At 40.9% G+C, this 15585-nt stretch overlaps 1 protein-coding gene across 2 annotated transcripts in view; it reads left to right on the plus strand.

Moving 5' to 3' along the window:
* Positions 1-15585, plus strand: part of CACHD1 (cache domain containing 1) — a 214365-nt gene that overhangs the window by 107518 nt on the left and 91262 nt on the right. The window contains exon 3 of one of the 2 annotated variants that reach the window (XM_043575177.1): positions 8119-8267. The exons of the other annotated variant lie outside the window; for it this stretch is intronic. Coding sequence (XP_043431112.1) covers positions 8119-8267 — 149 coding nt within the window. The remainder of the gene's footprint in view (positions 1-8118; positions 8268-15585) is intronic. 2 annotated transcript variants of the gene reach the window in all.

Here is a 15585-nt window from a genome sequence, read left to right on the forward strand (position 1 = left end):
CACAGAGAGAACAGAGCTAGAGATTAGAAGAAATGGTCTCTGGTTTCTCCACTCACTCAGTGTGAGCCCAGGCACACCACTGAGACTAGATTTCTTGACTGTAGAAACAGGACAGGGAATACTTGCTCTGCCCAGCTCCTAGGGTTGTGGGAAGGCACATGTAAGACGAGTCACGTAAAAAAGGCAGAAGACCAGAATAAAAGTCCTCATTAGATCCTTAAGTTTAGAAAGAAGATCCTAGAAGGATCCCGAGTTACTTCAGACTGTAATTATGTAACCTGCAGGACACAGTGCTTTTAACGAGGCACTGACAACCCTAGCAAGGTCATAGCCCAGTGTTAACACATCCAGCCTGACTCTTTGTTCAAGATTCTCCAAAGTACCTGAGTCAGTACATCAAGTCCCCCAAACAATAACAACTACAATAATGGTTAAGTAACAATAGCAACAGTCAGTATTTGGCTCTTACGGTCGTTACTCTGCTGACTGCTTCACAGACCTGAGCCCTTTTAGTTCTCAAACAATATCATGAAGCACCTGTTATTATTCCCAGTTCAGAGGTAATTAAGTTGAAGCTTAGAGAAATAAGGTGCCTGTTCCCTTTAGCTAGTTAGCGACAGAGCCGGATTTAACTCCAATTTATTTGACTCCAAAGCTTAAGCCCTTTGTGCCATTTTGCTGTTAATCTAAAGGGGGGGGAAATGTTCCCTCCTTCCCCTGCTGACCCTGTGCCAGGTTTCCTGTGGAGGATCAAGCATGCGGATGAGTTAAGTGAATAAAATGGTTAATGTTCAGGTAGCCCTTCTCCCTTCACTTAGAGCTTGATTATTGGAAAATTTAGACCCCACATTATTTCTGTATCACTATCACGTGCATTTGCTGCTGTCGAGACGGAGCTATAACAATAAAAATCCTTTGTGCTTATCATGGGCTTTCTATGTTCACTGTTTCATTTGAACATCACAGTAAACCCTTGAAAAGGGCGAGTTCCCATTTTACTCATGAGGAAACTGAGTCTAGGGGAAGTCAACTCGCCCAAATTCCCAGCAGAAAATTGAGAGAGCTCTTACAACTCTCACTAATAATTACTGGTAGTAATGGCTAATTACTCATAGCTAGCAAGGGCAGAGCGTTTTTTTATATCCTGCATACGGTGTGCAACATGCAGCAATGAGGATGCTTTCCACTTGAACTTTGGAATGTGGCAGTGTGATGTTCAGAGATGTTAAATATTTGTGCTTGCATATACATAAAATTATTTCTATGTCACATACGCTTAAAGAACCAAATCCTGAAACTGCTGGGAAAAATAATAATTCTTGAGTAATAAGGCTGGAATTGAAAGAAAAGGGGATCAGCTATTAAATTCTTATCACGGCACAAAGGTTTTTGAATGTCAAATGTTAAACTCTTCTACATTCAATAGGAATTTTGCTATGAATCTTCAGTCCCCTAGGGTACCTTTCCTGTCTGTGCCTGTCAGCTTCATTGTTATGCATTTTAAATAAAGCTTTCCCTAACATTCAAAACTCCTTCTGAGTTTTAGGGAAAAGACATAAATAAAGTGTGTACTGTGCCTTTGCATTTTTGTTTTCTTTTACCTTTTTTCGAACTGTGTGCCTACCCCACCCCCAATCTTTAGAAGTTTAAAGCTAAGGTAAAAAAAAAAAAGACCTTTAAAAACGGGGGGCTCTGGGGAAGTATGCAAATGACAGAAATGTCTATGGGAAAATTAAGGGAAGTGAAATTCAGCAAGAAAGAAATTCATTGATGTTGTGATGAAACGTTGTCACTGGAGATGATGACAAATTAGAATCCGTTCCCATGGGGACCGGCGTGCTACCTACTGATCATTTGACCCATGGCTGAATGTTGGCTAGCCAAAGAATTGACCCAAAAGATGACAAGATGGTTTTAGTCCCGTTGCCTCATCAGCATTCAGGAACCCCTTAGGGATGAAGGGGGAGAGGATAAAGAAGGATAAAAGATGAAAGCTGGGCTGTGGAAAGAAAAATGTTTTTAATTACACTGAGGAGGATTGTGGGTCCACCTGTAGCTTTTTGTTAAGAAGTCCTTTGTTTTCTTCTGTCTGCAGGGATCATGGCAGGCTACAGACCCAGAATCTGTCTGGCCTCTTGGAAGGGTCTGTGTTGGTAGCTGGTCCTCTTTAGTTTAACAGAGACATTCAGGATTTAATCTCTCTGTGGGCTATCTTTACTCAAATGGATATTGTTGTGCTCACCGAGCAACCTGGATTTGGTTGGTATGCTGAAAGAGCTTGCTTTTAGAGTGAGAAAGAGAAAACTGCCCCACAGTGGAGCATGAGTTGAAGTTTCCACAGTGAGCCACTATCCCCTTTCCTTGTCAGAAGGGCACAGGGAGGTCATCTCAGGCAGTGGGGTTAAGGGAGGCCGGAGCACGACATGGGAGTCAAGGGGCCCTTAAGTTCCATATGCCTCAGTTTCTTCCGTTGTAAAATGGGAATTAACAACTGCATGGTACTGCCTCATGATGGCAGATAAATTGAATGAAAATCCAGCGTGGAAGATTAGATTGAATTATGAAACTTGCTTCTGAAAGGAAAAGAGCAGGGCATCCACTCTGTTCTCTTTCCGGGTTATGAACAAAGTTAAACACCGTGAAGTAATTGGAACAATTTTTTTTTTTTTTAAGTAATTGGAAACAAGTTAAGACCATTTGATGTATCTGACCTCATAGTGACAGGTAATAACAGGTTTTGTTTTCGGAGAATACATTATTTCAAACTTGGCCCTCTTTTTTTTTTTTTTAATTTATTTATTTTTGAGAGACAGAGCATGAGCAGGGGAGGAACAGAGAGAGAGGAGACACAGAATCCGAAATAGGCTCCAGGCTCTGAGCTGTCAGCACAGAGCCCGACGCAGGGCTCAAACTCAGGAACCATCAGATCATGACCTGAGCCGAAGTCGGACGCTTAACCGACTGAGCCACCCAGGTGCCCTGGCCCTCTTTTTTTTTATACTGGTGGTAGAATTCAATTCTAAACCTCCACAAAGTCTTGACTTCTGTAGGAATTATGTAGAATTCTAGGTAAGTATTTTCAGAAATCTAATTTTTATTATAAAGTAATGAGACTGTGCATGGCTTTTAGTAATCTGTCAAGATTTTATAGCATTTGTTAAAATGGATTTGAAAAGAAGTGGGAAGAGGGGGCTGTTAGTCTGTGGGTATTCCAGAGAGAAACCGTGTTGCACACAGGTTGCACCTTTGGCCCTGAAGTTAGAATAGGACTGTGTTTGGATCCCAGCTCTACTGCTTACTAGCTTTGTAAACTTGAGCAAGTTACTGAACATTCAGGTTCTGCTTCTGGAAAAAATGCAGATGTGTGTATCTCCCATGGTTCTTTGAAAGACTAAATGGAGACATGCTTGTGAAATGCTGAGAACAGTGCCCCCACATAGTTAGCACTCAACAAACGTTGCAATTATGATTTTTTTTTAACAAGGCAAGATGGGGTTTCACCACGTGAAAGGCAGGAACTTCTGACCAAAGTGGGGGGGGGGGGCTTGCATTTGAGACCTTTTGTTAAGGGTCATGTGTGTCTGGGCTCTGTGTGCAAGTTGCTGCATCCACTGAGGAAAAATGCAGCTTGAGGGGCGTTTGGGTGGCTCAGTTTGGTTGAGTGTCTGTCCGACTTCGGGTCAGGTCATGATCTTACAGCTCGTGAGTTTGAGCCCTGCATCGGGCTCCGTGCTGGTGGCACAGAGCCTGCTTGGGCTTCTCTCTGCCTGCCTCTCTCTCTCCCTCTCTCCCTTCCTCACCCCCCGCCCCCCATAAATATATATATTTAAAATGCAGCCCATGCTAACGAGGAGGCCGAAGGCAGACATTCCCAACTTGCCCCTGCCCTGCTCCTTCTTGCAGTGCCTCCCTCTGTCCCTTTCCTTCTTTCCTTCCCTCACCACACACCCCACTGCAGGGAACTAACTGTTTAGTTCCACAGACAGCCCAGTAGTGGGGGACTCTGCACCCTGGCTCTGTGCCTTGGCTGGTTATGTTAATGAGAGTTTCATTCCTCACATCGGTGTGATTTGTCATATTTTTAAATGTCAAGTCACTACTGAAGCTTCTTTTAAGTTTGGTTTGTGTGGAGCAGATAGTGAATACACACAGGCTTTATAGACAGGATGGTTCTGAGTTTAGGTGACTGGCTTTCACAAAACCACCTCATTGATGGAAAATAATGATCCCTAAATTGTAGGATCCTTATGCATAATATGTGGTAACTGCCACTATGCAGTAGCTCTTAGACTTTTGTGAACAACCCCAAGATCTCTTTGCAACAGATACTACAGTCTTGATCATTCTGATGGTATAGATGGAACAGTTGGATCTGAATGGCTTTGTATAGCTCAGCCTCAATATGTTTATCTTGGAACGGAATTCAGCCTATCTTGGGTGTTCAAGTTACGTGTTGCTACATAAAAAAATACCCCAAACTTAGTGGCATAAACAATCTCTTTATGCTTGTGTATTCTGTGGGTCAGGAGCTCGGGCCAGGCATGGCAAGGGTGGCTTATCTCTGCTCCATGATGTGTGGAGCTTCATCAGAGGAGACTGGGGGCTGGAATATTCTGGAGGCTTCTTGACTCCTCTTTGGAACCTGGGCTGAGGTGACTTGAAGGCTTGAGCAACTGGAGCTGCCAACCAAGCACTTAACTGTGGCCTCTTCATGTGTCTTGGTACAGCAGGGCAGCTTGAGAACATTCCAAGGGAGACCTGCGGAAGCTGCATGGCCCTTATGACCTAGCCTCAGAAGTTGCATGGTGTCAGTTTCTCTATACTTGACTGGTAGAAGCCATCATAACTCTACCCAGATTCAAGGAGTGGGTGGAGAGAGAGCATGGACCCCCACCTCTTAGTAGAATGTTAAAAAAAAAATTGCTGCAAATTTTTGTAAAACTACTAAGATTATGGTTCTATCTTGGGATGTGTTAGAGCTTCTGACTTCTTATAGGGAAGCAAGCTGCATAGTCTCTATTGCAACGACTTTGCCACTGTAGAATGAAAGCAGCCATAAACAGGTAAACAAATGACTATTTCAGTAAAACTTTACGAACATCGAAATTTGAATTTCCTATAGTTATTATTAACTATAACAAAATACCTTTTTTAAAAAAAAGACATTTAAAAATAAAAATCATTTTTAGCTCATATAAAAGTAGACAGTGAGACAAATTAAAATATCCTGATTGGGGAGCCTGGGTCGTTCAGTTAGTTAAGCATCCAACTTCGGCTCAGATCATGATCTCACGGTTCATGAATTTGAGCCCCGTGTCAGGCTCTGTGCTGCTAGCTCAAAGCCTGGAACCTACTTCGGGTTCTACATCTCTCTCTCTCTCTCTTTCTCTCTCTCTCTGCCCCTCTCCTGCTCACTCTCTTTCTCTACCCCAGCCTCTCAAAAATAAGTAAACGTTAAAAAAATTTTTTTAAATAAAATATCAGGTTTAATTAGATCTGTCTTTGTTCAAAGATAGAATTCTCCCAATATGTAGAAGAAATACCAGGTATTTCTCAGATGTGTGTGTGTGTGTGTGTGTGTGTGTGTGTGTGTGTGTGTGTTTGACAGAAAGACAAAAATGATCACAAATTGCATTTTAGAAGTGAGTTTGTGCAGATCTTATTTAAAATTTCCTCTTTATTTTTTATTTTTGAGAGAATGTGAGCTGGGGAAGGGTGAAGAGAGAGGGACACAGGGGATCCAAAGCAGGCTCCGAGCTAACAGAGCAGTGAGCCTGATGTGGGGCTTGAACTCATGAACTGTGAGATCATGACCTGAGCTGAAGTCAGATGCTCAACCAACTAAGCCACCCAGGTGCCCCTAGAATTTACATTTTTTCAAGCACACTTTATCTTGTTACAGAACATTTGTTGCCAAGGACAAGGAAGGGCTATATTCTTGATATTGTAGGTGGAAAATGAATGATATTTATTTCAGAACCTAAAGAGAAAAGATAAAACGTGCTCTTCTTGATGGAGTTCCCAGAAATACATATTGTGGCTACTGTTGTTTTTAAATAAGTTGTCTAAGTTTTTAAAGAGGTTGTTGGTCGTTAGACCAAAAGATAAGGTTGGTGACTGGTTGTTTTTTTTTCCTTTAATTTTTATTAATTCGTTAAATATTTATTGTCTGCCTGCAATGCCAGGCAGGCGCTAAAGATAATGAGATGAACAAAAAACACAAGTAGTACCCGCTCTTACAGAGCATACAGTCTAGTGTGGGAACCAGACATTAAACAGATGACAGCATAAAAGTGTAGAGTATGTTATGAGGGGGGAATGCAGGGCACTGTGAGAATATACTTGAGGTTTTCAAGCTGGATCTGTTACCCTATCTCTCACCCTCAACTATCCATTGACTGTAAGAGTCCAGGTAAAAGGATTATTCCATTAGAGCACACTGTGGTTTCAAAACCAGCACAGGGGCGCTGGGTGCCTCGGTTGAGCGTCAGACTCTTGATTTCAGCTAGGGTCATGATCTCATGGTTCACGAGTTTGAGCCCCTGGTCCAGTCCACACTGACAGCACAGGCCTGCTTGGGATTCTCTCTCTCCCTTTCTCTTTGCCCCTCCTCTGCTTGTGCACACACTCTCACTCTCTCGAATAAATAAACATGAAAAAAATAGCACATTTGCTAAGCACATTGTTACTTAGCATCCTGGCCTCCACCTACCACATGTCGGTAGCACTTTGTACCACGTTTTAGCAATCAAAATCATCTCTAAGCTTTGCCAAATCCCCTCGGAGGCAGAATCACCAGTGGTCTAAATTAAGATGGGAAGTTAAACTGCATCTATACATTTTGTTTCAAAGACCTCAGCAAGAAAAACATAATTTTTTAAAATAAATTCTAGCTCAGGGATTACAATTGCAGGTGGATTTGTCAATTTAGGGGGGCATACAATACCTCCTCTGAAAACGGTGAGACAAAATGGGACAGCCCTTTATCAAATTAAATGTTACACTCATACTCTTGTTACGTGTAGAGATGTTTGTACCTTATAGTTTGTACAATATATAGCAAGGCTGAGAACGTTATTTGACACTCTGAAAACTCCCAAATATCGATGGGACAAGATCGAATTGAGGAATTGGCTTGAAAATAACAAATGAAGATATCCTGATTTGGCTTCATGTTCTCAGCCTGTAAGCTATTGGATTGTGTGAGTTGATGACCCAAAGGAGATGATTAGTTCTCCTCTAGTGTGCTGATAATGAATAGCTCTACAAAACCAATTAGCTATAATTCTATCAGTCATTTCATTTGGGTAACATTTTGTTGAAGGGGAAGAAAAACAACACTGTTTTCCTTGGAGATCTATAATTAAGCTGTGATATTTGATGGGAACAATGGAGGAAAAAGCAGTATGCTTATCAATTTGCTTTTGTTTTTCCCACATGAAAGTAAATGATGATGAAGTGTTCTGTTCACAGCAGTTAAGAAAGACATTTGTCCATCTTAATGGTGTAACAGACCAAACAGGAGTATATTTCTAACTATATATTTTGTTTCATAGGGATGTCTACATTGTACAACTCCAGGGATTTGCCATTCGCATGGAAGACTGTGAATGGTGCCCCCTGGAGTTTTGTAGCAGAAGATACTGAATGTCCTTTCCCTTTTTCACGTATTTTCCCCTTTGAAAATCTGTGTGAATCCAGAACCATGAATAGTGGATTGTTTTCTTATAGTCACTGTTGTTGCTTTGTAAGACCTAATGCCCACTGTCATGCTGACAATAATATCAATAGACTTTGTTTTCCTTTGTCTAATAAGACATTTTATGGATCAGTATTTTTCTGTTGAATTCAAACACATGAGAAGTCCATAATGTGTCATTAGCTATCACAAGATGGCAGGTATTGTTTTGTTGTCTGAGTATCCTCCTGTGACTTCTGGGCATTTTGCAATTTTTACCTCAGTTTACACAGTGGAATGAGATGTGCGTATGTGTGGTTAGTTTTACCTGAAGTTTCATACATGCAGCTTGTGACACAAATTAACGAGCTTATTAGAAAAAACACAGTTGGTTATTGCGTTAGGCTTTCGATTTATTTTGCTTACCCTTTGTCCCCCAGCTAGCCAAAAAAATCCGAGAGAAGTTCAATCGTTACTTGGATGTGGTCAACCGGAACAAGCAAGTCGTAGAAGCTTCTTATACGGCTCACCTAACCTCTCCTCTAACTGCAATTCAAGACTGCTGTACGATCCCACCTTCCATGATGGAGTAAGACTTTAAAAATATTTTTTTCTTGTTTAAACCAGGAATTGAATTGCTTTCCATTCACATTCAAAATGCCTGTGCTTGTTTATTGCAAAGTGAATAGTATTTCTATCTTAAATAAGCCTTTTGTCTTTAAATAGACGAGTAATTTTTAAAGAAGTGGGGCTCAACATACTGTATCCAAGAAATTCCCAGACCTTCCCTGCTCACCTTTTTGTCATGTTGGAATTCAGTTTCAGAAGTATCAAATATTACTTGAGTACAAAGTTGATGAAGTCTAGAAAATTACATTTTGTCATGTGTCAACTAATGGGTCATGAATAAGCTAGTCTCATTGCTTCTAGTAATTCGCCTAATTTAAGAGAGTACTTTTTGTCTTTAAGAGTAACAAAAATTGCCACTTTTTTCTTTTAAAAATAACGTCTACACTAACGGGAAATGTGGCCTCAGATAATAATGAAACAGAATTAGTGTCCGTATGGTTAGGGATATTTTTATTTATTGGCCTAGTGATATTTATATTTGGAGGGGTGTGTAGAATCATGTGATGCTGGAAATTGTTTGTAGTGGAAAGAACACTTAACTAAAGGTAAGAGAACTTAATTTTTACTTGGTCTCTAGCCATGTGACCTTAATTAATTAATTATGTGCCTTTTCTGTCAGTGGATAATAATCTTTATTTTCTAGGGCTATTTCGAATGGCTAAAAGCTGTTAACATACTTTAAAGATTATGAGTATAAATGTTACCATAATTGGTATGTATTATTCCCCTCTTTGTACAGTGAGTGCTCTTGGAGCTGCGCAAGGGATAGATACAGCAGTTTTTGGTGGTTAAATGTTTTGCTTCCATCAGCAGTTTTTTACTTACAGTTTCTTGGTGGGGTATGGAGGTAGCAGGACATCCTTAAGTCATTTTATTCTCCTTCTTTGTGATACTAAGATGAGCCTTTCTCTCTGCAGCCTAAAGAGGCTCCTAGTCGTTTACCCAACTAAATGGAAAAATGTATACAGTGTAGAATGGGACTGTCTGGTTATGAATCTTACCTAATACTCAGATGGTCTTGGGTATTTGATGTCTCAGCCCACCCTGTCTTCCTCTCTAGAAAGGGAACAATAATGAATACTTCATACAGTGTTTTGAGTATTCAGTGTGATCAATTGTGAAAAATTCTCTGTAGTTCTGAACAAATATTAGCCCTATTATATGCTTCCATATCACATGAACATTTCTTTTTTTATTAGGTGTAATCAAAGAAGATGTCCTTTTTTGTAGTTGGGACATCAGTAACTTAGTGTTTTTGACAACTTCTCTCTTACCTAAAAGAAAAGGAGGGCTCACTTGGGTTTTGAACCAAAGAAAACATCATTTTCAGAACAGGGAGAAAAGCTGGTATAGTAAGGGAGAAATCCTTGAAGCTAGAATTATGCTTAAAACCGTGGTTGTCAACCGGGGGGTGATTTCCATCCTCCTTTTTTCTCCCCCTTTCCCCTTGAATGTTTGACAATGTCTGGAAACATTTTCAGTTGTCACCCTTGGAAGGTGGGGAACAGTTACCAGCATCTAGTGTGTAGAGGTCAGGGATGCGTCTATACGGCCTATAATGCACAGGACAGACCCTCCAGAACAAAGAATTATCTGGCTATAGGAGGTTTTTATAAATTCCTAAGTGGAACTGTTGCTCTGGTTGAAACGAGCTGGAATTGATTGCCCTCTACCTGGAAATCTGTCCCCTGTGTCTTCTTCCCATTACTGGCCCACCTTGTGAATTTCTATTAATGTTTCAAGAAGTAACTCCACAGTTTGCCTCTTTCCATAGCTTTCAAATACCTCCTTCCCCCCCCCCCCCTTTTTATTTCTCTTTGCCCCTGGAGGGATTCACTTCTCCCTCATCTCTGTTCCCATAGTAAGTTTGAAATGCCTCTATTACAGTGTAGAACTTGATGTTATGGCAGGTTGTTGGTGGAGACTCTGCCTCCCCTGCTGTTCTGGGCAGGGATTACACTTCATCCCTTTTTACCCCAGCACCTGGCAATTGTATTTAATTACTACTTGTCAACATCTGAATTGAGTAAGGGGCTGTCCACTCTCCACGTGTTAAAACTCTGGGGGTGAGGGGGCGAATACTGAACATAATTAATAGCTCAAAATGTGACACAGAGAGATCCTGTGGTTCCTCAAAGCAGAGAAATGTACCAGGTGGATGGCATCACAAAAAATTTATGTACGTTAGAAGCATGCATGTTATTTGATATCATTTGAGGGAATATCACAAGAAAATAAGACATTTTTTAAAAATTATTTTAATGTTTATTTTTGAGAGAGAGAGAGACAGAGCATGAGCAGGGGAGGGTAAGAGAGAGAGGGAGACACAGAATCTGAAGCAGGCTCCAGGCTCTGAGCTGTCAGCACAGAGCCTGACGCAGGACTCAAACCCACAGACCATAATAAGATCATGACCTCAGCCGAAGTCGGATGCTTAACCAACTGACCCACCCAGGTGCCCCAATAAGACGTGTTCATAAAGAGAAGCTTGTAAAGAAAGTCATTGTACTGCCAGTTAGAATAGAGAATATTGTCAATATCCTAAATTTCTAATAGGGGATTGATTAGTCAAGAGAATTGTATCCCATCCATAAAAGTGAGATGGTGGGTGCCTGGGTGGCTCAGTTGGTTAGGCAACTGACTTTGGCTCAGGTCATGATCTCACAGATGGTGAGTCCAAGCCCCATGTCAGGCTCTGTGCTGACGGCTCAGAGCCTGGAGCCTACTTCAGATTCTGTGTCTCCCCCCTCTCTCTACCCCTCCCCTGCTCACACTCTGTGTCTGTCTCTCAATAATAAATAAATGTTAAAAAAAATTAAAAAAAAAAGAAGTGAGTTGGTAAGACACAGCCACACTGTACAAGAAGAGTATTTGGTGACTTGTGAAAATGGCCATACATACATACACACATTAAAAGTTTGGGAGGGGGGGCACCTCGGTGGCTGAGTTGGTTAAGTGTCTGGCTCTTGATTTAGGCTCAGGTCATGATCTTACAGTTTGTGGGATCAAGCCCTGTGTCGGGCTCTGTGCTGTCAGTGCAGAGCCTGCTTGGGATTCTCTCTCTCTCCCTCGGTCTCTGCCCCTCCCCCTGCTCACTCATTTAAATTAATTAATTAATTAATTAATTAAAATACACCTAAAAAATAAATAAACGTTTGGGAGGACTCACATCAAAATGTATAAGAATAAAGATAGCAGTTTCCATTTTGAATACGCAGAGATAAGGATTGAAGTCTGAGATGCAGACTAGGCAGATATTTGCCAAAATTCAGTGGTCTGCCTTTTGGTGAATATAACAACACATAAAGTGTAGTCTCTGCCCTCCTGGAATTTCTCATCTAGTTCAGTTTACTGTCAGGGACTTCAGTTGTAGTCGTGGCGGGGTACGTGCTGAGTAAGCAGGTTAGGTAGAATGAGAGGCTTTTCCCTCCTTCCGAGGTTGGATTTGTGCGTTGAATGTTGCATGGGCACTCTGAAGAGCCATGGTGCAATCTTACCTCCTCACTAGGGGTAGTTGACAGGACCAACCTCTGTATGGGGTGAATCTTGCAAAACCAGGGCAGTTCTGACAACAAAGCTGGGTAATCAGAAGATTTACAGATGAGTAAAGAGGCATATTAAAGAGATATCTGATCAAAACTCTTCACAGCCAGGAGTGGCAGAGGATGACTACCCCTGGTAGAATCTTCCTGGCTCTGAATAGAGCTCACTTACCAGGGATCTGTGTTTAGGAGTTTTTGAAGTAACTCTGAGCTGATGCTTTTCTAGCAATTGGGTGAACACAAACACTTACTAAAATTATGAGACTCAAGGTGCCTGGGTGGCTCAGTCACTTAAGCAGCCAACTTCACCTCAGGCCATGATCTCATGATTCGTGAGTTTGAGCCACATGTCAGGCTCTGTGCTGACAGCTTAGAGCCTAGAGCCCGCTTCAGATTCTGACTTCCTCTCTCTCTGCCTTTCCCCTGCTAGCACTGTGTCTCTGTCTCTCAAAAATAAATAAAAAATAAAGTTATGAAACTTAACTTTTTAATGATTCAAGAATGGGAAAGAGTTACTAGTAAGTTGTTGGGGTGAGCCATGATAGGAATCCTTTGCTGCCTTTGTTTCGGTCCCTCATAAAACACTTCGCTGCACCACTTTGTTTTGGTATCTTATTGAGCACATTTTCAGTGTGTATTTTAATCCCTCCAAAAATGTCTCCATTTTGAATCTCAGGGAGTTCATGTTGGAGTAAAGTGCGGACAGGAAGAACTCCCAGTCTTTAGAAGCCATTTGAGGACATGACTAAACAATTTTTTTTTTAATGGTAGGCAGATTTGGTTTTGAATCCTACCTCTTTCACTCATAAGTTGACTTTGGGGAGTCACTTAATTCTGAGCCTCAATTTCCTCATCAGTGAGCTGACAGTAAGGATAGTCCATACCTCACAGGGTCACTTAGGGAAATGTTTTTAGGTTGTAATTTCCTTATTTTATAAGTATGGGTATTATTCTCTATGTCAGGACATACTCTTTTTTCCCTTATGGCAATAACAAAAGAGTCTTTTTTAAGATAATATACTTAAAAACTGAATTAACCTAAATGAAAATATTAAGTGAATGTGACCAAAATCTTGAAGCTGATAGATATGATAATGACTGAAGTTCCTGAAAAATGGATTCAAGATCATTTCCAAAGTCCTTCCAAATTGTGAGATTTTACAGTTCTATAAAGTAGACTTTTTATGCCCCTGATGTATATCTGGCCACGTGCAAATGTATTAATACTGCTATTATAAGTTTAAGTAATTGACTTGCGATAAAGGACCTCCAGTCTTAGATCTGGATTTTGTCCGTTGTTTGTTTGTTTTTTTTTTTTTTTAATTTTTTAAAATGTTTGTTTATTTTTGAGAGAGAGGCAGAGTGCAAGCGGGGGAGGGGCAGAGAGAGGGGGAATCACAGAATCTAAAGCAGGCCTCCAGGCTCTGAGCAGTCAGCATAGAGCCTGACGTGGGGCTCAAACTCCTAAACTGTGAGATCATGACCTGAGCAGAAGTCGGAGGCTTACCTAACTGAGCCATCAGGCACCCCTGGATCTTGTCCATTCTTAAACATCTGGGCTCTGTAAACATTTTTTGACACGTAGCACTGGCCAGTGGTGCTCAAGGTATTTGCTACTAACATTTTAAAGACCTGTGCCTATGGACTTTGCTTCTTCTCTAAAGGCATCAAAAATAAGGTAGTATTAGGACAATATTTTTTATAACTGATTTTAACGAATGCCTAATATTCACTTTTTGTTTCAAGCCTAGAATTTCAGTTTTGCTGACTTATAATCCATTTATTTTTCTCATAAAGGCTTGATAATGCATATTTTAACAAAATGCCCAGTTGTGAAGAGAGAAGGTCTTTAAAGTGTCCTATCATAGATTCTGAAGGTTTATACTATGTTGACAACAGAGAGAATCTACAAAGCAGCAGAAAATTGATTTTTCAGATAATTTTGATACTTTGCTTCTCAGACTACTGAACTCCTCCTACTCAGGAGTTCTACAAGTTAATTATTTTGTACAAGGCCTTGCATAGAGATTAGGTACTTTGTCAAGTGTTTGCTGAAGGAATGATCTGAAGAATTAACCTCCTCTAAAATGGAGAAAAGTTAAATTATGTCTTAATGTAAGACAAACTCATTTTCAGTGGTATCACTTAAAATAATTTTGAGAATGAGTTCAGTTACTCATGTAATTTAGTTAACAGCTCCCCTTGTGTTGTGTTGGGTTGCTGATGAGGGCACAGGAGAGACTGGGCCCTCCCCCAAGGAGTGCACAGACACACAAACACGTAATTATCCTCAGGGACAATATCTGTCTACAAATGTGTTTACCTTAGCCCCACAAGATGTTTTAAAGGTTTTTAAATTTGTAATTTTTTAAATCTGTTGCCAACACTTAAATTTGGGGAGATTACACATTTAAAAACTCCAAATTGCTGTCTTCTCTAAAATCAGAAGATCTGGCAATAGTGGGGTCCACATTCCCACTGGGCAGCAATCCGTTTGCATGAAGAATGGCTCCCTTTTGAGGACAAGGCCCACAATCTCCCTGACATACTGTTCCCGCTGGTCCCTGTAGGTTACACCCAACCCAGTCCCCTGACTTTGATCACCTGCTTGGCCCACACTAATATGTGAGTTTGTAACTCCTGCTCTAAAACGAACATATAATATTAATTAATTTGACTTAAGAAAATATCCTGTCCATACTCATTCTGTCAAATTTAAAGAATATAGCTCCTTTATGCATAACATTTAGAATATCTGTCCCTGAAATCTGGCTTGCCACAGAGATGGGGTTCTCTTGAGCACATCTGAACCTGTTGTTTACTCAGCAGGACCGACCAACCCTTGGCTTTTATTATACAAACCAATCAATAATTTTATCTTCCATGTCTTTTTTTTTTTTTCAACATTTATTTATTTTTGGGACAGAGAGAGACAGAGCATGAACCGGGGAGGGGCAGAGAGAGAGGGAGACACAGAATCGGAAACAGGCTCCAGGCTCTGAACCATCAGCCCAGACAGAGCCCGACGCGGGGCTCAAACTCACGGACCGCGAGATTGTGACCTGGCTGAAGTCGGACGCTTAACCGACTGCGCCACCCAGGCGCCCCTCTTCCATGTCTTTTAATCCATTTCTCTCCTCCCTCTCCCAGTTTCTTTTCTTTTCTCTTCTTTTCTTTTCTCTTATTTTTAAAAGAAGGGAACAATGGTGAGGGTAAACTAGGAAGTAAATGCTAGGAAGATGAACTTAGATTTTTATTTCTGTGTCTCCAAGTGGGGTTCAGTGCTTTTGACCTCACTGAATTAATGCTTGTGAATTGGTTAATTGTGGTGGGACTTGTTAAGGCCTCTAAGCCAGGTTTGAGATGAGCAAAGCAATACTAGAATGAGCTAGAATAAGCAAGCAATTGTTTCTAAGCCTCTTGGAAGCCAGCCACCTACAGCTAGACTTAAGCTCTATAGAGAATTCTCTCCTACCTATCAGGGCAGACTTAAAACTTCACTGATTCCAAAAAGTGAAGAAACTCTGGGAAATATTGTCAAATTAGATTTCTGCTATTTTTCAAGGAGCTCTTTGAGTTGGAGCATCCACTGGGATTAATGTAGTCACTGGGGAAGACAGGGTAAGACTCCTCTCATTTTCTGAGAACCCAAATTTAATGCATCTCTGGCTGCCACCCACTAGAGCAGTAGGATTTCAAGAGTCAGGCCTTACCACAAATCTGTTGGGGATATTG

This window comes from Prionailurus bengalensis, chromosome C1 (genome assembly GCF_016509475.1).
Source record: "Prionailurus bengalensis isolate Pbe53 chromosome C1, Fcat_Pben_1.1_paternal_pri, whole genome shotgun sequence".
Lineage (NCBI taxonomy): Eukaryota > Metazoa > Chordata > Mammalia > Carnivora > Felidae > Prionailurus > Prionailurus bengalensis.